We start from the raw sequence: 26042 nt of genomic DNA on the forward strand, positions 1-26042 counted from the left end.
CATTCAACTTATGATAGCCAGTGGGACAACCACCTTTTTATTTTATTTTATGGGGGGTGGGGGAAGAAGGATTACTTTATACTATTCCTGGTATTCCTTAAAGAGGTAGGGTTTCAAGTGTCTCCGGAAGGTGGTCAGTGACTCCGCTGTCGTGGGGGAGCTTGTTCCACCATTGGGGTGCCAGAGCAGCGAATAGCAATGACTGGGCTGAGCGGGAACTGTGCTTCCGTAGAGGTAGGGGAGCTAGCAGGCCAGAGGTGGATGAACGTAGTGCCCTCGTTTGGGTGTAGGATCAGAACCTGAAGGTAAGGAGGTGCCGTTCCCCTCACAGCTCCGTAGGCAAGCACCATGGTCTTGTAGTAGATGCGAGCCAGAGTGTGCAGAGGAGCGGGGTGACATGAGAGAACTTGGGAAGGTTGAACACCAGACGGGCTGCAGCGTTCTGGATAAGTTGTAGGGGTTTAATGGCACAGGCAGGGAGCCCAGCCAACAGCGAGTTGCAGTAATCCAGACGGGAGATGACAAGTGCCTGGATTAGGACCTGTGCAGCTTTCTGTGTAAGGTAGGGTTGTACTCTGCGAATGTTGTAGAGCATGTCCAATCAATTGAATTGACCACAGGTGGACTCCAATCAGGTTGTAGAAACATCTTAAGGATGATCAATGGAAACAGGATGCACCTGAGCTTAATTTCGAGTCTCATAGCAAAGGGTCTGAATACTTATGTAAATAAGGTATGTCTGTTTTCTATTTTTCATTCACACAAAAAAACAATTTTCGCTTGTATTGTGTATAGATTAATGAGGATTTTTATTTATTTAATTCATTTTAGAATAATGCTATAACGTAACAAAATGTGGAAAATGGGAAGGGGTCTGAATACTTTCCGAATGCACTGTATTTGGAGTGGAACAGTCTGACCTATGAGAACCTTCGTAGTAATAATGTTTCCTAGTTGACATAAGGTGTGACCACTGATAATGGCAGCATGTGAGGTAGGAAATGCATGTGCTCTTTTGTCAATGACTTTGGGAGAATCTCAATTGCATACTCCTCGCGTCCTCTCTCCTTGCCTCCTGAAAACCCATTGGATGAGAAAGCCAGAGGCGAGAGGACGTGAGTAGTATGCAATTGAGATTCTCCCATAGACTGAAGTTTGATTAACTGATTTTCATGTTCATTTATGCTGTTAATTACTCCATACCTTGAAATAACACCCATTCCCCCTCTGTGTAGCCATTCCCAATCTGTCACAATGTTATCAGAGAAAGAATACAAGGTCTTGGCACATAGAGTAGTAGTAATAGCGTATCTTTATTAAGCAATCTCTTTAACCACAGTCATGTGTATGGATTAAATAGGCCTCAGAAGTGAGGAATGCAGCTTTTAAAAACTCAAAAATCCCTAATGAGATTAATTTAAACAAAAACAAAGAAACACCATAGCCTTTGTATATACAAGTGGATGGGGTGGTCATGTGCAATAGGTGCAGGGGCCGGGGTAGGCAACTAGATTTGGCCGCGGGCCGATTTTTGTCGGAGCAGATGGTCGGGGGGGCAGGAAAATAATAATTTGTACACTGCAAATTGACCACAACTAAGCCCAAAAAGAGATTGTATTTGAAAAAAACAATCATTTCATACCTTGATTACATTGAGACATTATCACCTCTTTTTTATTTGTAGGAATACTTGGAACAGATTTCCTTAAAAAAAAAAAAGTTGGTGGCTGAATTCCTGGCGATTTTGGTATTTTTTGACCAAAAACTAAAACCCTAAAAACTTTGGGGGGCCCAAAAAAAATCACTTGCCAGCCGGTTTTGGCCCACGTGCCGCCTGTTGCCAACCCCTGACAGAGAGGATCTGGAGGATGGGGGGTGGGGTGGTGGCATTAGTACATGTAGCCTTTGGAGTAGGGCTGGGCGCCCATGTTTGGTGGGGCTTGTTCAGGGGGGTAGGAGGCCCCCTCATCCATGTGGGACAGGGGCACAGTGTCCTCCTCGTTGACGTAGCGCTCAAATTCGGCCTTCAGGCTGGGCCGCTGGTTGTCGGGGAAGGCCAAGGAGATGAGAGCCTCGGGCTCGCACACAAACTTGTAAACGTAGCGCTCCCCTGCCACCTGCAAACACGGAGGAAAGGGATTTCTCTGTTAGATATGTTAGTTAGTCGGTGTCGTTAAACTAATGCAAGTGTGGAACAAATCTAATCAAATAAATCAGATATATACATCAGTCATTTAATATAAAACATTGCTTCTAAATGAAATGGATGATAGAGCCAACCAAATGATAGACAGTCCCACCACTCTGAGACACATTTGAACTGCTGAATAAAGCAAATTGTAGAGCTAGGTTTATTAACCTTCTGCATAATTCCCTTCTCGTAGTAATAGCGCAGAGAGCGACTGAGCTTGTCGTAGTTCATGGCTGGACGGTTCTTCTGCATGCCCCAGAGCCTGGCCACCTGAGGAGAGATGGAACGAGAGGAGAGAGAGAGAGAAGGAAGGGAAAAGAGGGAGAAGAGCAAGAGGTGGTTACGCATCTGGGACTGTTCAGCTCCAGTGGATAGACCCTCTGCTCTTCACGGGTGAATGAACACACATTAAAAGGAGACAAAGTTTTTAGCATCTGCCAAAGGACACTCCTATTATATTATTTTATAGATTGAGGTTAGATGGAGTGAGGGCTTTCTCTCTGGAGATTTTTTTGTATATATATGTATTTTTGCAGAGACGCGCTTTTAAATGGATAGTCGTTGGCTCAATGACTGGAGGTCTATGGGAACAGCTAGCATGTCATTGCGCAATGGAACAGCTGGCATGTAATTGCGCTAATGCTAGTAGTAATGTTAGCCTCCCCCGGCCGCTACCCTTGCCACCACTGCAGAAACAAATCCTAGGGGAAAAACTGCTGGAGCCAATATGAATGAATTCCAAATAATTTGCCCTGGAGGGAACCACAACTTTTCTTCCTTCTGCCTGCAACTCTCCAATGCCACCGCTAGGGAGTCCTCAGTGACCAGTTTTAAGGCTCTGTCTCGCTGACCTAACTGGCTCATCATGTCAAAAGCAGGCTGAGTCCCCACATGTGGATTCATTTACATTTTCACATTTTTAGTCATTTAGCAGACGCTCTTATCCAGAGCGACTTACAGTAGTGAGTGCATACATTTTCATACTAGTCCTCCGTGGGAATTGAACCCACAACCCTGGCATTGCAACCGCCATGCTCTACCAACTGAGCTACATGGTGATGGGTTCCTTTTTATATAACCCATCACCACTTTAATGCAACCAGAGTCCCACAATGTGCGCAGTGAAATAACAATCTGGTGCCTGGTTGTCATAGGGGCAGCATCGTGAAATAGTGTCTCAACCTCAACTCCCCACTGACAGCCTGCTAATTCCAATACCTACGAAATGTCTCACATCTCCAAACGAGAACAGAATGGAACCGTGCCATCTGAGATGTGTGTTGTTGACAAACAGCCTGGTCACTATAGGAAGACTTGAGTGTAGAGGACACATAGAGAAGGTGTAGTAGACTCCTGCCTTGGGGGTTTAGGGAATGCTGATGTCCCAGAGCAGACTACTCTCTTTGATCCTGAGTGCACACTCAACCTTAGCTGCTCTTGTAAAACTCTTGCAGTATTAATTATTTATGTACAGTAGCCAGATAATGGCAGTATCATTGTATCTGAATGTCTTTTAAATGTCTTGTAAATTCAGTTACCTGTTTGAATAAACTTCTAAGTCAACAGCCCTCAACTTCAAAATAATCTCTCAACCAGTCCATTGACTTATAGGAGACGTGGAGTGAATATTAGGTGATGGAGCTCATCCTCCATTTTGTGTGTGTATCTACTGTTATTACGTGTGGTAAATAATGCATGGAGGTTAATGGGCGACTGGCAGTTTAGATCAGTGCATGGCCCCAGAGGGATGGTTTAGAAGGGTGGAGGGGGGAGCAATCTCAAACATTGAAACCTTATTCTAGAGAAAGCACAATCAGCATTAAAGGGGCAATCAGCAGTTGAAACAATAACAAAGTTCCTCCTCGCCTCTGTTTCGGTAAAAGGCTGAGGGATGGGGATGGAGAAATCCAACCACTCTCAAATTCATACACAGAGCTATGGACTTACCATCCATGATATCAAAATGATAGTGTTAACCATGTTTTGAGGCTATAGACCTACATGGAAAAATACTACAGTTTACTATAGAATAATACAGTACTTACTATAAAATTATGTAGTAAACTGTAATATACTATAGAATACTATACTAAACACTAGCATACCTATATTATGTGTAGTACTTACTAGATAATGTTGTAATATACTGTAGAATACTATAGTAAATACTTCAAAAACACTACAGTATTTCATTTGCATATACCCTGCCCATTCCCCTTCCCCATATCCCAATTTGTGCCACCCATAAGTGAGAAACCTACATGCCAATTATAGACCATATACTGTGTTCCCTACAGGTTATAAAAAGCTCTGAACTGTCCGTTTAGACCTCAGTCCTACCCAGACAAAAGTATTTTGTCCAGTAGGTTTTCTTCGCTATGTCAAAGATAATAAAACAAAAACACTATAGTAAATACTACAGTAATGTCAGCAAAAACACTACAGTATACTACAGTCCATACTACAGTATACTATAATACACTATAGTATATACAGTGCCTTCAGAAAGTATTCATACCCCTAGACTTATTCCACATTTTGAGGTGTTACAGCCTGAATTCCCCAAACAATGTGACACCCGTCTACAAACATTACCCCATAATGACAGCGAAAACATGTTTTTAGACATTTTTGCTAATTTATTGAAATACAGAAATATCAATTTACATAAATATTCACACCCATTTGCTATGACACTCCACATTTCTTTGATCATCCTTGAGATGTCGCTACAACTTGATTAGAGTCCACCTGTGGCCAATTCAATTGTTTGGACATGATTTAGAAAGGAAGACACCTGTCTAGATAAGGTCCCACAGTTGACATTGCATGTCAGAGCAGAAACTATACCATGAAGTCCAAGGAAGTGTCCGTAGATCTCAGAGATAAAATTGTGATGAGGCATACTGTATATCCTTGGTCCTTCGTACAAAGCACTTCTCCAGTCTGGGCTTTTTGGGAGAGTGGCCAGATGGAAGCCACTCCTGAGAAAAAGGCACATGACAGCACACCTGGAGTTTGCAAAAATGCACGTGAAAGGAAGGGGATGCTTTTCAACTGCAGGGACTGGGAGACTGGTAAGGATAGAGGGAACAATGAATGGAGCCAAATACAGGCAAACCCCTGATGAGAACCTGCTTTAGAGGGCAAACGACCTTAGACTGGGGCGAAGATTTATGTTCCAACAGAATCGCATTGAAAATCTGTGGAAAGACTTGAAGATTGCTGTTCACCGCCACTCCCCATCTAACTTAACAGAGCTTGAGAAAATCTGCAAGGAAGAATGGGAGAAAATCCCCAAAACCAGATGTGCAAAGCTGATACAGGCATACAAAGACGACTCAAAGCTGTAATCGCCGCCAAAGGTGCTTCTACAAAGTATTGACTCGGGTGTGAATACTTATGTAAATGAGTTATTTCTGTATTTAATTTTCAATACATTTGCTAACATTTCTAAAAACATATTTTAACTTTGTCATTATGCTGTATTGTGTGTAGATGGGTGAGAATTGTTTTGGTCCATTTTGAATTTGGGCTGTAACAAAACAATGTGGAATAAGTCAAGTGGTATGAATACTTTCTGAAGGCACTGTACTATAGTTTTTTTCTTACTACAGTATTTACACTGAAGAAAAATATAAATGCAACATGTAAAGTGTTGGTTTCATGAGCTGAAATAAAAGATCCCAGAAATGGTCCATATGCACAGAAAGCTTATTTCTCTCATATTTTGTGCACAAATTTGTTTACATCGCTGTTAGCAAGCATTTCTCCTTTGCCAAGATAATCCATCCACCTGACAGCTGTGGCATATCAAGATGCTGACTGGAGGAATGTCCACCAGAGCTGTTGCCAAATAATTTAATGTTCATTTCTCTACCATAAGCCGCCTTCAATGTCGTTTTAGAGAATTTGGCTGTACGTCCAACCAGCCTCACAACCGCAGACCACGCGTAATCACGCCAGCCCAGGACCGCCACATCCAGCTTCTTCACCTGCGGGATCATCTGAGACCAGCCACCCGGACAGCTGATGAAACTGAGGAGTATTTCTGTCTGTAATAAAGCCCTTTTGTGGGGAATAACTCATTCTGATTGGCTGGGCCTGGCTCCCAAGTGAGTGGGCCTATGTCCTCCCAGGCCCACCCATGGCTGCACCCCTGCCCAGTCATGTGAAATCCATAGATTAGGGCCTAATGTATTTACAGTGGGGAGAACAAGTATTTGATACACTACCAATTCTGCAGGTTTTCCTACTTACAAAGCATGTAGAGGTCTGTAATTTTTATCATAGGTACACTTCAACTGTGAGAGACAGAATCTAAAACAAAAATCCAGAAAATCACATTGTATGATTTTTAAGTAATTAATTTGCATGTTATTGCATGACATAGGTATTTGATACATCAGAAAAGCAGAACTTAATATTTGGTACAGAAACCATTGTTTGCAATTACAGAGATCATACGTTTCCTGTAGGTCTTGACCAGGTATGCACACACTGCAGCAGGGATTTTGGCCCACTCCTCCATACAGACCTTCTCCAGATCCTTCAGGTTTCGGGGTTGTCGCTGGGCTATACGGACTTTCAGCTCCCTCCAAAGATTTTCTATTGGGTTCAGGTCTGGAGACTGGCTAGGCCACTCCAGGACCTTGAGATGCTTCTTACGGAGCCACTCCTTAGTTGCCCTGGCTGTGTGTTTCGGGTCGTTGTCATGCTGGAAGACCCAGCCACGACCCATCTTCAATGCTCTTACTGAGGGAAGGAGGTTGTTGGCCAAGATCTCGCGATACATGGCCCCATCCATCCTCCCCTCAATACGGTGCAGTCGTCCTGTCCCCTTTGCAGAAAAGCATCCCCAAAGAATGATGTTTCCACCTCCATGCTTCACGGTTGGGATGGTGTTCTTGGGGTTGTACTCATCCTTCTTCTTCCTCCAAACACTGCGAGTGGAGTTTAGACCAAAAAGCTATATTTTTGTCTCATCAGACTACATGACCTTCTCCCATTCCTCCTCTGGATCATCCAGATGGTCATTGGCAAACTTCAGACGGGCCTGGACATGCGCTGGCTTGAGCAGGGGGACCTTGCGTGCGCTGCAGGATTTTAATCCATGACGGCGTAGTGTGTTACTAATGGTTTTCTTTGAGACTGTGGTCCCAGCTCTCTTCAGGTCATTGACCAGGTCCTGCCGTGTAGTTCTGGGCTGATCCCTCACCTTCCTCATGATCATTGATGCCCCACGAGGTGAGATCTTGCATGGAGCCCCAGACCGAGGGTGATTGACCGTCATCTTGAACTTCTTCCATTTTCTAATAATTGCGCCAACAGTTGTTGCCTTCTCACCAAGCTGCTTGCCTATTGTCCTGTAGCCCATCCCAGCCTTGTGCAGGTCTACAATTGTATCCCTGATGTCCTTACACAGCTCTCTGGTCTTGGCCATTGTGGAGAGGTTGGAGTCTGTTTGATTGAGTGTGTGGACAGGTGTCTTTTATACAGGTAACGAGTTCAAACAGGTGCAGTTAATACAGGTAATGAGTGGAGAACAGGAGAGCTTCTTAAAGAAAAACTAACAGGTCTGTGAGAGCCGGAATTCTTACTGGTTGGTAGGTGATCAAATACTTATGTCATACAATAAAATGCAAATTAATTACTTAAAAATCATACAATGTGATTTTCTGGATTTTTGTTTTCGATTCCCTCTCACAGTTGAAGTGTACCTATGATAAAAATTACAGACCTCTACATGCTTTGTAAGTAGGAAAACCTGCAAAATCGGCAGTGTATCAAATACTTGTTCTCCCCACTGTATTTCAATTGACTGATTTCCTTGAACTGTAACTCAGCAAAATGTTAGAAATTGTTGCATGTTGCGTTTATATTTTTGTTCAGTATATATTCTAGTAAACTAAATACTACAGTAAAGTCTGCAAAAACCGTGAATACTATAGTATTTTTTCATGTGGGTAGTGTTTTAATTTTTTTACATTTACTTTTGTTTACAAACATTGGAGTAAACCAAGCTTCTATGTTGAGTTCTGATGTGGTACGACAGTTGAACTAAGTTCATAAGGCATTTATAAGCTAAATTCTTCAAGACTCAATGGGTCCATATCATTAATTTATAAATCCAGAAAGGAATGTAGCAACTGCAGATTGCCCCTTTAAAGACCTCTTACATCTGACTCTGACCCTGCAGCATATAGCGAGTGAACTTAGCCTACTTCTAATGGCTAAGCCTACTTATAACATTCCTTAACAAAGAGCAAAGTTCCCAAATTGGGAAATGCCATTACAGTTACTATTCTAGACAAGGCACAATCAGAATTAAAATACCTCTTATGTCTGTCTCTGACCTCCCAAACAAGCAAACTTACCCTTCTTGTAACGGTTAAGCCTAGTTCTAACAATTCTTTACAAAGAGGACATGAGACATTTTGTTACGGTAGATATAGTTCCACTAGAGATGTCATTACTGTAGTTCTAGTTACTGTAGATCTAGACCTGTAGGTTGGGCCTTACCTCCTCAGGCTCGATGAGTTTGAACTCCATGCCGCGGCCGGTCCAGGCGATGAAGTGTGCGTTGCCCGGGTCATCCAGCAGGGCCACCAGGAACTGCCAGAGCTGCAGGGATCCCCGGCGCTGGTAAGGGGCCCCGTCACGGAACACGCTACCCCCCTCCTGCTTCACCTCACCTGGAGAGGAACAGGGACACTGGAGCTTGGACTAGGCTGTAGGCTCAGACTGGTTTAAGGAAGTAGGCAGCTACCATTGACATAAGACAGCTACCAACAAGCATGGTAATGTGGCCAAGTTTGTTTACCATGACTAATAGGAAATGGATAAGACTGTCATTTTGATTGAGTCCAATCAATGGCTGTCTTGACATGCTTAAGATACTGTAGTAACTGCAACCATGTGAGGGACAGTTGATAAGTTGATTATCTTGAGAGGCAGGGAATGGTGCGGATGAGTACTATAAAACAGTACTATAAAACACTGGCGGGCCGCTAGTGTGGGGTTAAGTCTCAATGGAAAAGCACCATATGTGTGGAACATGGTGCTTGTCACTGTAAGTAAATGGTGCTCTAACCCGGTGTGTTTCGCTGGTTCAACCTGTGCAGTAGCCCTCAGGCTCTCCCCTCACATCAATCACCCCAGTGCACAATGGGAAACTGACTGTCACCTTGCTCTCCATGACACAGGAGCCTGGTCCCTACCTCACGCACGGGGAAACGAAACCCGCTAACTCAGCTCCAATCAAGAGCCTGTCACGCAACAAAACCTCTAAAGCTTATTTTTCAGTCAGCGACACTATATCTGATACTATTGGCACTTATAGAGTGCTGATACCAAACGGAGAGCCATGTGATGTGATTGAATGGATTCTGTTTCTTTCCTATGGAGAACGGACAGTGGACACCCTCAGTACCAACACCCCTAACCATTATCTGATCTCAGTGACACCTATTGAAGTGGATTGGAGTGTGCGAGGTTTAGGCTCTGTGTCTTGAGCTGACTTCTGGACAGTAGATAGGAGTTGTAAGACTCACCTTCGAATTTCTCTGGAACGACACAAGAGTCGTTTTCAAAGAGATAGCCTGTAAAACAAGACAGGTATTATTATTAGTGCTTCAAGTTGTCTTGTGTGGCTTTAACATGTATGTCAAATCTTGAATCATATTATGACAAAATGAATGAATATGAAAATGGTGAATTCACCCATGACACATGTTGAAGTGGTTGAGAAGAGTACACTCTTTATTGGATGTACTTTACTCATCCACTTGAACAAGAATGAGTAGAGTACTTAGTGAGAAGGGGAGGATTCCTCAATGTAAATATCTCAAAAGGACTCCATCTTCCCTCTTACTTTTGTTTTAATATTTTATTTAAAGTGTTTAATACTCTGGTGATCCTTAATAATACATTCTGTCTTGGGATTGGCTGTTCAAGAGTAGTTCCTGAGTTCTCACTTATTTAAGAAATGATCCTGGACAATAACTAGAATGGTGTGACAAACAAAGGGAGTGAAGAGGAGGATTGTTTTTCTTTTCTCAAGGAAAAATACACTGGCTTTTTCCAGTAGAAATGTTTATCCAGAGATCCTTGAGGCAGGGAAAGGCCAGAGCCTCTGCCAATGGAAACATAGCGACACCGCCGGTTAGCCAATGGAAATACGGACACTGGGCTGGTTAGCCAATGACCGCAATGCTACAGCCAGTAGCAAGGCCTCGTTGAAATAAAAAATGGGAGAGGAAGATTCGGTACATGTAGTATGCCGATCCCAGCTACAGTGCCATAAACCGTTGGCACAGACTTTTGGTAATAAGGCATGCATGTAAAAAAACAAAAACATGCTGCAGTCATAATGCATTATAACATTTGTCATAAGTGTCTATGAAGTATCTATGAAGGGTTTATACATGCTTATGACAAGTAATAATTAACATAACCTCGTTTTTGCTTACCTTCATTGTTGTGCTGGGGGTTGGGGTACCCCTCGTTGTGGTGGTACATGGAAGGACATCCAGGCACATCTATAGGACAGAAACACAAGCATACACCTATTGGTCAATGCAGTGTAAGCTTTTTTAATGTACAGATGGGTTTTCTTCCTCAGTCTATATATACCAGGCCAATATCCACGGGGAGAGAGAGTATTAATGTGCATATTTTGGTTTGATCGCCTCTAGTCCTGCAAGGACAAAACCTTCATTTGTCATAATATCACCTGTCCTCATATGTATTTTTAGGCAACGAGTAAGCACCTAGTGAGGAGCAACAGTATAGTGTAGTACAGTGGTAGAGAATGGTGAGTCCGCAGTGTCAGCACTCTGTCCATCCACCTGGCCTTAGTAATACAGGTCAGTAACTGGACACACCCCTACAACCAGCCACGCTGCAAAGGGATGAGATCTTTATATTTCTATCAATCCCTAATCACATTTTTAATCAAATTTCTATTTCCAAAAGTTGTATAAATTGAAAACCTCTCTAATCAGGTGGGTGGCGGATGTTTCTCCTTATTGCTAATGGTTGGTGACACTGGTCTCATCTCATATGATTTTAGATTTTAATCATTTAGCAGACGCTCTTATCCAGAGCGACTTACAGTTAGTGCATACATTTTCATACTGGCCCCCCCTGTGGGAAACGAACCCACAACCCTGGCGTTGCAAGCACCATGCTCTACCAACTGAGCTACAGGGGACTATACAGTATAGTGTATGTGTGCCTGTGTGAGTGAGTGAGTGCATGCACATGCATCTGTGTGTTTGTTTGTATGAGTGGCTGAATGGGTGAAGCTCTTGTCTCCTGCATCTCAGTAGTGTGGTGAGTCTGGTGACTCACTCCTGGGGAATGCAGTTGCAGTGCTGTGGCTGTGATAAGATGTCACTGGGGAAAACAGACCCTCCATTCCGGGCCAGCACTCTATCACACTGTAAATAATATCACTGCCAGCCAGTGATGGGGAGATTTGGGGCGATAGCACCAGTGTAAATTGTGTGCTGCTGGTGTAGCCAGTTTTTGGAGCCATTTTGTGTCTTTCACACAATACAATAGCACACATTATTTTACTAGACGGAAATTTGAATGTGAAAAAGACAACTTTATTCACAAGCCTGAACCACATAACTGCCTCAAGCCTAGGGGTGCACTTATCAATCATTTTGATTTGATTTGGTCACATTTGAGTGCCTGTAGACCTATGAGGTCCTTGTGATAGAATTTCTGAGCAGGCAAAACAGCTGGCCAGCTCTTATTTGTGGCATAACTCTCGGGCAGGCCTACCAGCCCCCTCAACTCCTCCTCCTCCTCCTACCACCAGAGTCCAGTTTATCCACTAAGGCTGTCAAAATTATTCAAGCACAAAGTTTAACTTTCTGAGCAATTTACGGCTTCTATCAAAAACATAAAAAAGTCCAAAGAATTTAGATCGTCGGTCTTACATGTTATTGTATAGAGAGGTATGCTGGTTTCAGCGCTGGGAGGCTCTCTTTGTACCTGTGTTTGTCCACTGTGCCCATAAGACTCCACAACAAAGACAGCTCTGCTCCCAGTTGACTGTCACTTATATGCACAACATACATATGTCACTTATACAACATATTGCGTTTCCAGCCCTTGTGTTTGCATCCTAGCACGGCTTAAAGGGAACCGCCAGGCTTTGAGGCTGTGCTGTGGTGGTAGGGCTGGTTCTCAGTCTGTTGTTGCCAAGGGCCCTGGCTACCCCCACCCTCTCCTTCCCCCTCCACATCCCAGCCAGTGAGAGGTTCGTGTTACTGCGGCCACGCTCATTTTTCCATTATGAGTTCATCTGCCTGCAGAAAGGAAGGCGCTGTTGCAACCCAATACCCCAGAGTGCTCCACTGGGGACTCTAGTCTTTCCAGTGCCCTCCATTTTCTCAATGAAATTCCTCTGCCTTCCTTTCAGTGAGACGAGAGAGGGAGCGGGGAGGAGTGTAGAGGAGGGAATAAAACTGAATTACAGACAGGAGTCGAGACCTTTTTTTGCAAAGTGTCAGGGAGTTGAAAGGAGGAGTTTGGAGGTAGGGAGGGGGTAGGGAAAAGTCTGTTGTAGATATAGAAGTGTCTGCTTTTAGACATTTTGTTCTAAGGTTAGCCAGACACACCAGGTTGGCTCAAATTATCTTTTGTAGGACAGAGAGCAAAAGCCACAAAGCAATATGTACATAACATTGCAATGTGTAGGTAATTGGGTTGTATACATCCTACATGTTCTTTTGAGTGACATAGGATTAGTTTGGGTATGTTTTGAAGTGTTCAGTGTGTCAGTGTGTTGTGATTTGTTAGGGAGGAATGATGCTCAGTGACTCCCATTAAAGATTAGCTTCCATCCAAAAACCATTAGCTATTCAGTATAGATAGACTCTTTATACAAAGCGATGGCTGCCATTCAAAACATACTCATACTGTATCTCTGTCATTCTGCTCTAGGGCCCTCCATGCTTTGATCACTCACCAGGCTCATAGGTGTAGTCAGTCGGCTCCTGCTTCACCATCATGTGGGCAGGGGGGAACCTGTGAGGATGGGGGTGGGAGTGTTGGTGTTGGTGAGGTCCGTGCCCTGATCCATGCCCTGGCCCAGGCCCGTGTCCTTGTCCTGCCATGTGGGCAGCCCTCTCGTACAGAGGGTCCAGATACTCCTGCTTGAAGCTCTGCTGCAGGTAGGGCAGACACGGGTCTAAGTGCTGCCGGTGGTAGCCAACACCACCTCCACCTGGTCCTCCACCCCCTCCTCCACCGCCACCACCTCCGGCTGGGGCAGGGTGCATGCGCTGGAAGGCCTGCCCTTGAGGGGGGAACCCCGGGGGGCACATGTCTGCTGAGGGGGCCTGATACCTGGAACTGAGAGAAGGGAAGAGAGCGGTTATGAAAAACGATCAGTAACGACAACACATAATTATGTCACCCACCAAAGGCATGTACTTTTTTGGCACACGTTTAAGTATTTTGTACAGGACAGGGGGCAATACCTGGGGTTCATGGGGTAGTTGTTGTGGCTGGGCAGAGGCTGGGAGGCGGCAGGGTGGTTCATGTTGTAGGCCATGTTGTCAGGCCGTCCATTTGCGCCCCCGACTTGCTTTGGGGAGTAATGCTGCTGCATGGGGGACATGGGCGTCCCTGGGGGGCAGGAGGTCTTATTGGGTCCTGCAGCCCTCTTCTGCTCATAGGCACTGGAAAACACACATAGTTTATGAATCCTAATGTGGTTTATGAGTACTACCATGGCATCAGTAGTAGGCCCTAGCATTAGTAATACAGGTCAGTAAGCCAAACTGGGCTTACGGGGGATGGCTGTTTTGTAGTTCCTGGCGTTGTGGTCAGTAGCTTGTGGTCTGGTCACTCTGCTGCACTGACTTATGTATGATAATTGACTGGAATTGGCTGACTAGTGACTTGCTATGGACCCTCTAACTATAAAATGTTTGTAAATGGGCCATAATTAGCTGTGTACTTTACTTACTGACATGCGTACCTGGCGTAAAGGCACTGCTCTCCATTGGGGTAGGTGAATGTCTGCTTGTGGCTACAGGACTGGCTGGGGTCGGATCCTGGGCTCTGTGGTTCCTTCTTGATGGTGACTGGAGGGCTGTGGAATGCCACTGCTGTAGAAGAACAGAGACAGAAGAGGAGGTTGGCACACATGGATTATTATTTTTTTTAACCCTCTGTTGTGTTGTCAAGCTCAAAGGCAAAGCAGATACTTCTGTCCACACCGGAATCCCTAATACTTGCCAGAACGCTTAAGTGACAGTCAATTGAAAGGGATGCAGACAGACACATCTAAACACACATAAGACACGCGTGCGTACACACATTCCTGCAGTTCATTTGGAAGCCGTTGGTGTCCTCGCCCACTTTTTGCCCTCTCCTCCAGACACAACACCAGCCATAACTTCCTTTGTACCCAACACAAATTCAAGCCAAAGCTAAACAACGACACTGTCTTTGGATGAGCAAAAGGCAACGTAACACTTTGGTTTGAGTGAGACATAATACATTCTTTATTTCCTTGGCAAACAATGTTATATAATTTTGGGTATTTCAGTTAATAACCTTCTTTTCCAAAGGGAGATGGCTAGATAAAAATGTTTTGTCTTGGTTTCATTCTTCAATTGCAAACATTCTGAGCTGTTTACAAGACCCTCCTCTTCTGCACAGTCTATATTTTTTTCAATTTTCAATCCAAACTCTACGTAAGACATCAACTGTCTATCAAGCTCTTCTCTTGGTGAGGACCTTTGTCTTAAAGGCCACACAAATCACCAAAAGTGGGGCTTCAAACTGTGCCGAGGCTGTGTTTATTATGTGAGGGGAGGTTTTCACCGACTGTACAGCACAGGATGTTTTTCTGGGCCTGAGAGGGTAAACAGCAGCAGCTGTGCACTTCCAGCTGGGGAGGACTGTGTTTATATGTGTGTGTGTGTGTGTGTGTGTGTGTGTCTGCACTGTGTGTGACTGCAGTGGGTGTGGTGCTGACAGAACAGGCCCCGCTGAAACCCGAGACCAGGTAATTACATACTGTATGTATCCCATTCACAAAAAGGGAGGAGAAAAAATGCAGCGACTGACTGTAAAAGCTGCGAAAGGAACTTCTACAGTTATTCAAAGAGAGCAACACAGTAGAAGAGAAGGATAGAGCGGAATGGAGAGAGGCCAAAAGAAAAAGAGACAATCGGGGAGAAATAAAGACAGAATGAAAGAGACTGAGAAAGAGAGAGAGAAAGCCACAGACAGACAGAAAGACAGGCAGACCGAAAGACAGGCAGACAGAAAGACAAGCAGACAGAAAGACAAGCAGACAGAAAGACAAGCAGACAGAAAGACAGGCAGACAGAAAGACAAGCAGACAGAAAGACAAGCAGACAGAAAGACAGGCAGACAGAAAGACAAGCAGACAGAAAGACAAGCAGACAGACAGCTTGTGGAACAGAGGAAACCCTATTATTTATTCTCCTCTCTCCCTTGACAAACCCGGGTAGGTGAGGAAGTGTTGGCTTCAGAGTGCGATCAGAAAGGATTAGAAAGTATTTACCCAGATTTCCAACACAGACACAATAACATTCCAGTCCTCCAAATCCCTCTGCTCTCTTCCCTTCTCTTTATACCCAGGGTGGCACATGACTGACTGACTTTCGAATACGTCTGTGTGGGTTGTGCTTGTCTCACATATTGACTCTCGCTTTGTGCCACAATCATGAACTGCAAACAATCCATGGTGTGTAGTGTGTACTATAAAAAGTCCAGTCACAATGCAGCCCAAGTGGAGCAGCTAATATGATTGGCAGACATATTGCCTTTTGATGTGGCCCCGCTTCTGAGGACAGCCTCAGAACATGTTTCATTTCAAACACTGCATACTGTTCTGAACAGCATCGAGCCAAGAGCATGGGTCGCTGTTTGAGAATGAAGCACAGCACTGTAGTGGGTTGGTGGAGATTTGTCTGTCAGGATCTACAATATGAATTACTCTTGTAAATGAGCACGGGATGGCTGTGTGTGTGTGATTGGTGCTGTTGTTGTCTGGCACGCTTCCTCAATTAGCAGGAGTTGGCTGACTTCCCCGTTAACGAAGCCCTAATGAATCAAATGATTTGTCAAGCCCAGGATCAAAGGATTGGAGACATTGGATTAGTCTACATCCCTTGATCCTTATAGAAATATTCAAAAATTTGAGCTGTATTTGATCTCTTCTCTGGACTGGCACCCCAATGGTGAAACCAGCTTCCCCCTGAAGCTAGGACAGCGGAGTCCCTGCCCATTTTCAGAAAACTTCTGAAACCCTACCTCTTCAAATAGTATCTTAAATGAATCACACGGCAGAAAAATTCTGATTGATTTCAAATAGAAAAAGGGGGATTCCTAAAATGTACGGTTTCAAAACGGTTTAACAAATGACGGTTTTACAAATATTTGAAAAAATGTACATTATTGAGGTTAATCCAGTTCAAATGACATAACATTTGCTCCCAAAGTTTATAAAGTAGTGGCAGTCATATAAACAGAGTTTGGACAGCATTGCCCTTCCCTCTTGGTTTTATTTGGGGACATTTGACCCCAGCTTACAGGCTCTGGTTTCCCTCTCTACAGCTCTGTTAGTAGTTACATCACCTTTTCTTCAAGATCCTCATATTCTATTTCAATATGTTTTTTCTAAGGAGGTGTGGTGAACTTAAACATAATGTACTGTATAATGGCCTAGAGAAGTGTTTAGATCTTTCTGGACAGATACTGTACACATAAGGTACACAGTGTTAAGGCAGAGAGGGGATGTGTGTGTCCTCTCTTAATATTTGGAATGGGTGTTGGGGGGACCGGAAATATGAACACATCCTAACCTGGTGTATCTCAACATCATTAGGTAGGGGTGAGTAACTTTAGAGACGTTTACTGCTGATGTGATTTTCTTATTCTCCCCTCAAAATAAATGGAGTAGGGCTGTAGGGCCTGTGGAAAGTATTCTTCTTGTGATGAAAGTTGAACATTTTCATCTTGTGTTTGCTCCTCTTTCTGATTAGTTTTTCCAATCTTTGCATTTTTGCTTTCTCTGGTGTCTCACCATTCATTCCCAATCTGTTCACCCCTATCGGCAAGATGACCCAGGTCGGGGATGTAGGGAGGAGTAGGTTGGACTTTACATATGTAAATGAGAAGCTTTGGGGGAGGATGCAGGGTGAAAGGTGATGGTCATGGTTGAGTGCTTTAGGAAGTGGAGGGATTATTATGGAGGGGAACTATTCAGTCAACACCCACCACAAACAAATGTCAGGACCTGAGACCCCCACCCCCTTCACCCCTCCACCCCCGTCTCCGCCCACACAAAAGGGTCCTCAGCTGGAACATATGGAGGTACTAGTAAGAACTCCTCAGGACTGAGGAGCCACCAGAAGCTCGTCTGAAATGGGACATTCTTCTGAGGCTTAGGACATGAAGTGCTGAAGAAATACCTTGTCATAGCCATGCTACTACATTGTGTAACGCAAAGAGGAATTCAGGATTCAGAGTGTTGTGTCATCAATAGACTTAAAGTTGAAAACATCAAGTATCAAGGAAGAATAAAAAATAGGGTATCTATCTCGTCTCGCTATCCTCTTGTGATCTTCCGTTTGTACAGGATTCCAATCATAGCTTGGTAGCTAATGGCAATGATCAAACAAGTGGCAGCCAGGATTGAATGCCAGGTAGGAAACCCCCCCTGTAAACTCCTCAGTTTATTTTATACAGAGCATTTCCTACCATTAAAGGTTATCCTCTAGGGGAAATCAAACCTGAACTCAGTGAGAGAAGATCTGGAGAACTTTACATTGGGGTGTTTATCTCTGGGATGGGAAGTCTCTGTCTCTGGAAGTCTGCAGGCCGTGACAGCTTCTGTATCCACCAGCCAGCCAGTGAGCATCCCAGTGACTTATCATTCTGGTTCAGGGCCGGTTCCAGGCATAAGCGACATGAGCGGGGCCCCCAACCCCCCCCCCAAAAAAAAAAAACTCAGTCAGGTTCTCAACTTACGGTTGAGAGTTAGAATAGTAGAATACACAAGGTGCAAGTTCGAAATTTGGTTGTGCATCAGCAATTTTTTCCCTTATTATGTCAGTCACTATCAGTCACTCAATTAGCCATTTTAGCTAACCATTTTTAGATTGGTAAATTAGTCTAGCCATCTATCTAAACTTGTAGTAATCATGGCCAAATAACGACCGGTCAAGCCGGGCACGTGTCCAGGGGCCCTGACCTCTAGGGAGCCACTATTGATTTTGTTAGTCACTCTCACATAAATATCATTAACATGGCATAAGCCATGGCAAAATGTGCAGAATTGCAGGGAATTAGCTTTAAAACATACATTTGTATTTTCACCATCAAGAGGGGGGGACCACTAAAATGTTTGGCCCGCGAGGTGGGGGGGGGTTCAATGTCAAATAGGGTGAATAGTATTGCAAACTACTGCCATAGGTAAACCATGAGAACAAATGGAGGTGTATTTCAACTGTCACAGGACTTTCCTTGAATGCTACATGATAGCATTTCCATTATTAGTACATGACTTATACAAACTGCACATGTACTGTACACCCAAGAGTGGCTCTTTCTCAAAAGTCAGAGAGAGAGAGAGAGAGAGAGAGAGAGAGCTGGTTCCCCACTGGCCAATTGATCTCAACGATGACCGATCAATAAAAACAACAAGGATTATAATATCACAATGGCTCTAAAGGTTTTGAAAGGAACTGATTGATTTCTGGGATATGTTACAGTTGAAGTCGGAAGTTTACATACACTTAGGTTGGAGTCATTAAAACTCGTTTTTCAACCACTCCACAAATTTCTTGTTAACAAACTATAGTTTTGGCAAGTCGGTTAGGACATATACTTTTTCCAACAATTGTTTACAGACAGATTATTTCACTTATAATTCACTGTTTCACAATTCCAGTGGGTCAGAAGTTTACATACACTAAGTTGACTGTGCCTTTAAACAGCTTGGAAAATTCCAGAAAATGATGTCATGGCTTTAGAAGCTTCTGATAGGCTAATTGACATCATTTGAGTCAATTGGAGGTGTACCTGTGGATGTATTTCAAGGCCTACCTTCAAACTCAGTGCCTCTTTGCTTGACATCATGGGAAAATCAAAAGAAATCAGCCAAGACCTCAGAAAGAAAATTGTAGACCTCCACAAGTCTGGTTCATCCTTGGGAGCAATTTCCAAACGCCTGAAGGTACCACGTTCATCTGTATAAACAATAGTACGCCAGTATAAACACCATGGGACCACGCAGCCGTCATACCGCTCAGGAAGGAGACGCGTTCTGTCTCCTAGAGATGAACGTACTTTGGTGCGAAAAGTGCAAATCAATCCCAGAACAGCAAAGGACCTTGTGAAGATGCTGGAGGAAACAGGTACAAAAGTATCTATATCCATAGTAAAACGAGTCCTATATCGACATACCCTGAAAGGCCGCTCAGCAAGGAAGAAGCCACTGCTCCAAATCCGGCATTAAAAAAGCCAGACTACGGTTTGCAACTGCACATGGGGACAAAGATCGTACTTTTTGGAGAAATGTCCTCTGGTCTGATGAAACAAAAATATAACTGTTTGGCCATAATGACCATCGTTATGTTTGGAGGAAAAAGGGGGCAGCTTGCAAGCCGAAGAACACCATTCCAACCGTGAAGCATGGGGGTGGCAGCATCATGCTGTGGGGGTGCTTTGCTGCAGGAGGGATTGGTGCACTTCACAAAATAGATGGCATCATGAGGAAGGAAAATTATGTGTATATATTGAAGCAACATCTCAAGACATCAGTCAGGATGTTAAAGCTTGGTCGCAAATGGGTCTTCCAAATGGACAATGACCCCAAGCATACTTCCAAAGTTGTGGCAAAATGGCTTAAGGACAACAAAGTCAAGGTATTGGAGTGGCCATCACAAAGCCCTGACCTCAATCCTATAGAACATTTGTGGGAAGAACTGAAAAAGCGTGTGCGAGCAAGGAGGCCTACAAACCTCACTCAGTTACACCAGCTCTGTCAGGAGGAATGGGCCAAATTTCATCCAACTTATTGTGGGAAGCTTGTGGAAGGCTACCCGAAACATTTGACCCAAGTTAAACAATTTAAAGGCAATGCTACCAAATACTAATTGAGTGTACGTAAACTTCTGACCCACTGGAAATGTGATGAAATAAATAAATAAATCATTATCTCTACTATTATTCTGACATTTCACATTCTTAAAATAAAGTGGTGATCCTAACTGACCTAAAACAGGGAATTTCTACTAGGATTAAATGTCAGGAATTGTGAAAAACTGAGTTTAAATGTATTTGGCTAAGGTGTATGTAAACTTCCAACTTCAACTGTGTATAGCATTCCTCTCTCTGACTGTGGCCTGGCTCAACTGTAGACAGTAGGAGGCATGATGGATAGACAATAGTTTTATATTTTATGATGGCAGAGGTCAAATATATCAACACATGCTGTTCATCTACACCTAATTCTGGCACCTTTTTTGTTGTAGTGATTTTTAGAATTTATTTTCAACTGGGCTTATTGCCACTGCTGTAACTTTCAAGCCTATCAAGTACAGAAAAAAAAAAAAATCACTCGCTGTAAACATTTAGGTGAAATTTAATTCCAAGTATGTTGGCCCACACATTGAAAGTACTGTATGTACAGTATACTGAACAAAAATATAAACGCAACATGCAACAATTTCAAAGATTTGACTTAGGCACAGTTTATATAAGAAAATCAGTCAATTTAAATCAATTCATTAGGCCCTAATCTATGGATTTCACATGACTGGGAATACAGATATGCATCTGTTGGTCACAGATACCTTTAAAAAAAGGTAGTCCTGGAGCAGAAAACCAGTCAGTATCTGGTGTGACTACCATTTGCCTCATGCAGCGCAACACATTTCCTTCGCATAGAGTTGATCAGGCTGTTGACTGTGGCCTGTGGATTGTTGTCCCACTCCTCTTCAATGGCTGTGCGAAGTTGCTGGCTATTGGCGGGAAGTGGAACACGCTGTCATACACATCAATCCAGAGCATCCCAAACCTGCTTAATAGGTGACATGTCTGGTGAGTATGCAGGCCATTGAAGAACTGGGACATTTTTAGCTTCCAGGAATCTGTACAGATCCTTGCGACATGGGGCTGTGCATTATCATGCTGAAACATGAGGTGATGGCAGTGGGTGAATGGCACGACAATGGGCCTCAGGATCTTGTCACGGTATCTCTGTGCATTCAAATTGCCATCGTTAAAATGCAATTGTGTTCATTGTCTGTAGCTTAAGCCTGCCCATACCATAACCCCACCACCACCATGGGGCACTCTGTTCACAACGTTGACATCAGCAAACCGCTCGCCCACATGACGCCATACACGTGGTCTGCGGTTGTGAGGCCGGTTGGACGTACTGCCAAATTCTCTAAAACGACGTTGGAGGCGGCTTATGGTAGAGAAATTAACATTAAATTCTCTGGTAACAGCTCTGGTGGACATTCCTCCAGTCAGCATGCCAGTTGCACGCTCCCTCAAAACTTGAGACATCTGTGTCATTGTGTTGTGTGACAAAACTGCACGTTTTAGAATGGCCTTTTATTATCCCCAGAACAAGGTGCACCTATGTAATGATTATGCTGTTTAATCAGCTTCTTGATATGCGACACCTGTCAGGTGGATGGATTATCTTGGCAAAGGATCAATGCTCACTAACAGAGATGTAAACAAATTTGAGAGAAATAAGCCTTTTGTGCGTGTGGAACATTTCTGGGATCTTTCATTTCAGCTCATGAAACATGGGACCAACACTTTACATGTTGCGTTTATATTTTTGTTCAGTGTAATAATGCGTCAGTGGAAAATCCAGTGGGATGGCGAGTCAATGACGGCGATTCAATGTGTTCCACATCATTGAGACTAGAGAGACAATGCAGCAGCTACTCTACTTGCACATGGAAACATGTGCTGGACATGTGTGCTTCTCAGGTCAATGCACAATCAGAAAGAGCAGAGAGAGCGAGGGGCGAACTGACAACTCGGCATCTTTAAAAGCCAACGCTTGGTCCATTTAACCATTAGTGTTCCCTCTCTGATTTACGGGTCACCCTTTCTGATCGGATAATGCTTTTGCTACTTGACTTCCTTGAATATTTAAAGCATTGTTGTCAGATACCTGCCAAACGAGCCTGACACGATTGATATACAGTACTGTAGTATCAACAGGAAGCAATTGGACGGGAAAGCGACGTGGCAAGTCCTTTTAACTCCCTTGGCTTTGTTGATTCAAAACCGATTAACTATGTGAGAGATATCAAGATGCTTTAAGATAAACTGAAGTGTTTGATGCATTTTGGTTTTATTTTATTATGTGTAGCTTGATGTTGTGTTGGGTAAGAGGATGTGGTGGACTTGAATGAAACTCAGTACTTGTGACCAGAGTATGGAGCGTCACACGTTGCCATCATCCAAGTTTCACTTCTCACTTCCCTTTTGACTGTAGGAATTCCCTTTTCATATCATGTGTGCCTTAAATGTTAAATTAAATGATGTCATCCACCATTGACTGTGAATAACAACATGTACTGTACAGTGATACAGAATCAAATGCACGCAGCTGCACTAAATCTAAGTTGAATCAAAGTTGGCCATAGCCTTCCTATTGACAAAAAATATGACTTGTATCTCTTTAAACATTTAGATTAATCACACTTCATCCATTGTCCATTTCATCTCCAGTGCATTGCGGTGGTATTTTATAAATGGCCATTGACTGTCTATAAATCTTTCTCCCCCATTGCTGTTTAGTGGACAAAATACAATATATCCCCATCCCAGGACACGGGCAGCGAGCGGGACGTTCCATCGCAGAAAGCAGGGGGTGTGATTAATGTGGCACAATATTGACCCTTCACTCTCGATCCCTCAGCCCCCAATATCGCTGTCCCCTCTTAATGTTTAATGGGCTGGAGGGATGGGGGAGGAGATATGGGGGCAGACCAGGCTTATCTTGACTGGAGATAGATAACACGTGCTGCACTGTTCCCATCAAGCCCTAGTAGAAAGCCTGGCCGGACACCTCCCCGTAATGATCAGAGCACATGCCACATCCACAGATCCTCTCGCTCTATCGCTCCCTTCAATCTCTCTATTTCTTCCTCTATCTCTCTTCCTCTCTCTCTCCCCTTTCCTGATTTATCCACATTTTATCCTTTCATCTATCCCTCCGCCTCCCCCTCTTCCTCCCCCTCTCTGGGGAATCTTTAGGATCAATACAGCTCTACTAGGCTCACTCCACACACACGTCCTGTCCTCTGTCAGCAAGTCACTACAGCAAGACCTCAGCCTCAACCATCAACCATCCCGTCTTAAAGTCACATGTGGTTGTTGTAAACAATGAGCCAACCAGGGTCATGTTTAGTAAGACACACCGGAGAAAAACAGAGAAAATCTGTGTTCTTATTGGACAAGTTCAGGTACTACCTCCCAGTTTCACTTCTTTTTAAAACGTTTTCTCCCTATTGAACATGACCCAGCTATGACTGACTCAGTCAAGAAGAGAAAATAGAGGGATAGCCTTAGCTGCCTGTCTTGGCAAAAACTATAGCATCACCAAAGGTAATTAACACTGGTGCTATATTGTGATGCCGTGCGTGGTTTGCTGACGTGCTCTTCTTGTTTCTCGAAGGTCATGTATTATTGCTTAACATGGAACTGGCCTGTTATTTTTAGGCCTCACCCCTGCCTGCATCTGTTCCCCCTTGTTCTCCCCTGCTCTCACCTTAGAAAGAGAAAACATTCCAGCTGCGGAGAATGTTAAAGCACAGCCGTTCCTCAAGCCCCCCTTTCTCTCCCCGTACATGCACACATACTTCCCCCTCTTCTGTAATAAAACACACACTACTGCCCATTCAGAAGGTTGAGCTGACACTCCGCTAGAGCTGCCTCAAATCTCTACATATACAGTCACTGGTCTGCAGGACCGGTCTGAATCAACATTTACTTCACCCATAGAAGACCGTTTTTATTGAGTATTATGTGGCAAAAGTATTATATTAGCATGTGCATTATAACAGGGAAAACAACTATTGATTCTTTCAAACCCCTACATCGAGAAGACATAAAAAATAAATTTAACTCCTTTGTAAAGAATGATTACATTAGCAGAAACCAAATGGAAAGAGATAAAACATTTAAATTGTTCTCTCTTTCTTTTTGTAGTGTTAGTAGTAGAATAACGGCACTAATTGAGATTCCCTCCCCTTAACCCAATATGCTGCTTCAGCCAGTCTCTCACAACCAGCCCATTCATAAAACTGTGGGGCTGAAGTGTGTGCATAGTGTGTGTAGGTGGGCAGGATGCATGTGCGCATGTGTGTTTGTAAAGAGAAATGACCTATTCACTCATATAACCACACGCACACATGGACGGACACACATTGAAGAGGAATCATCCTCCCAGGGCGAATGGTATCCATGCATATCTGGCAGTCACCTGGATGTTTTTGCAGACTTGTTGCATAGCAGCTGTATTTTGGAAAGTTGAGAACACTGGGCTGCGTATTTCTTTTCGTTTGAGTGGAGAGAGAGCAAAGAGAGGGAGAGGCTCACCAATTCACTCTCCCTGGGCTCCAAATGGGGACTGATTGGGCCAGCTCTGAACAAATGAGTGAGCAGGGGAACACAACAACACAAACAAGAGAGAAGGTGGAAAATGAATGTCGAGGCAGAACGCTTCCTACCGAAGAGACAAACTGCTGTGAGCGTTCGCACTCAACTGCACTCTCTATCTCTTTCTGTCTCTCCCATTCTCTCTCCCCGTTTCCCCTTTTCTCTCTAAAGGACTGGAACGGCATCTACAGCCACAACTTCCTATATAATTACTACAAGGCCCAAAACTAAACAATCGGCCCACACAGCTCCGAAATTACTGGATCAGCTCACATCTTGGAACACTCAATGTGTAGAGAAAGAGAGAGGGGAGAAGGGAGGAAAGGAGAGAGAGAGAGGAAGGGGGGGGTAGTTTGGGGTGTCCAGATTTAAAACTCGGCTTAGTTTGTACAGAGGCAGGAAGAGGGAGGGGTCAGAGAATCCACTCGTAGAGAGGGGGGTCACAAAGGGGGTAACGTAGTACTGTAGAAGTTTTTTTATGAATGGGGAGAGGGGGAGACACGCTTCCTCTTACACTCAGGAGAAAATTTATGAATGGGACGTGTCTCTTGGGCTGCTCTCCGTCTAACAGAACTTAAAGAACTCTTGCTTTCCACACAATTTGTATTTCAGTAACAACACATTTATCAATGGCTCATTTATTCTCTCTTAGACAACTCTAAAAACCTTAAAAAGTAGAAACTAAGTAAACATTCAGTGCGTGGAAGATTTGATTGACATTTGACTGAGTTCCCTCCCTGCAGCCAGATAGATTGAAACAAATGGGTCTGTCAGTATCCAACAGCCTCATTAAAGATCAGATAGGGGGTTTTGTCAAACCCCCAAAAGTCAACATCCCCCCTCCCTTTTAGCTATCACAAGCTGAAAGTCATCCCCGTCTTTATAATTAACTTCATTTCATAACGGTATTCAGTGAATCATATGTTAAGGAACAAACATGTATTGTATTCAAGCTTGAAGGTCAATTACCTTCAAATACACAGTATGGGTCAGAGGTAAAGGACATGTGTTTACATAACCTTCCCTCAGTGGAACTCTGCAGACAGAGCCTGCTTGTTATATGTTATTGAGGGAGAAGGGAACAGATAGATAGATTTACCAGATGTGCAGGTATTGCACAATCACTTATTGTCCCCCCTCCTTCATC

The 26042-nt window shown here is 43.7% G+C and overlaps 1 protein-coding gene across 1 annotated transcript in view; it reads right to left on the reverse strand.

The window, feature by feature from the left end:
* Positions 1 to 1712: 1712 nt before the first annotated feature.
* Positions 1713 to 26042, reverse strand: part of LOC311100803 (ETS translocation variant 4-like) — a 38107-nt gene continuing 13777 nt past the window's right edge. The window contains exons 5-12 of the mRNA XM_084141769.1: positions 14196 to 14325; positions 13693 to 13893; positions 13179 to 13564; positions 10663 to 10731; positions 9745 to 9792; positions 8714 to 8886; positions 2360 to 2461; positions 1713 to 2117 (exon numbers count right to left, since the gene is read on the reverse strand). Of these exons, the coding sequence (XP_083997895.1) occupies positions 1890 to 2117; positions 2360 to 2461; positions 8714 to 8886; positions 9745 to 9792; positions 10663 to 10731; positions 13179 to 13564; positions 13693 to 13893; positions 14196 to 14325 (1337 nt within the window). The 3' untranslated portion in view covers positions 1713 to 1889. The remainder of the gene's footprint in view (positions 2118 to 2359; positions 2462 to 8713; positions 8887 to 9744; positions 9793 to 10662; positions 10732 to 13178; positions 13565 to 13692; positions 13894 to 14195; positions 14326 to 26042) is intronic.

Source organism: Coregonus lavaretus, assembly GCF_964263955.1.
Source record: "Coregonus lavaretus genome assembly, chromosome: 25".
NCBI lineage: Eukaryota > Metazoa > Chordata > Actinopteri > Salmoniformes > Salmonidae > Coregonus > Coregonus lavaretus.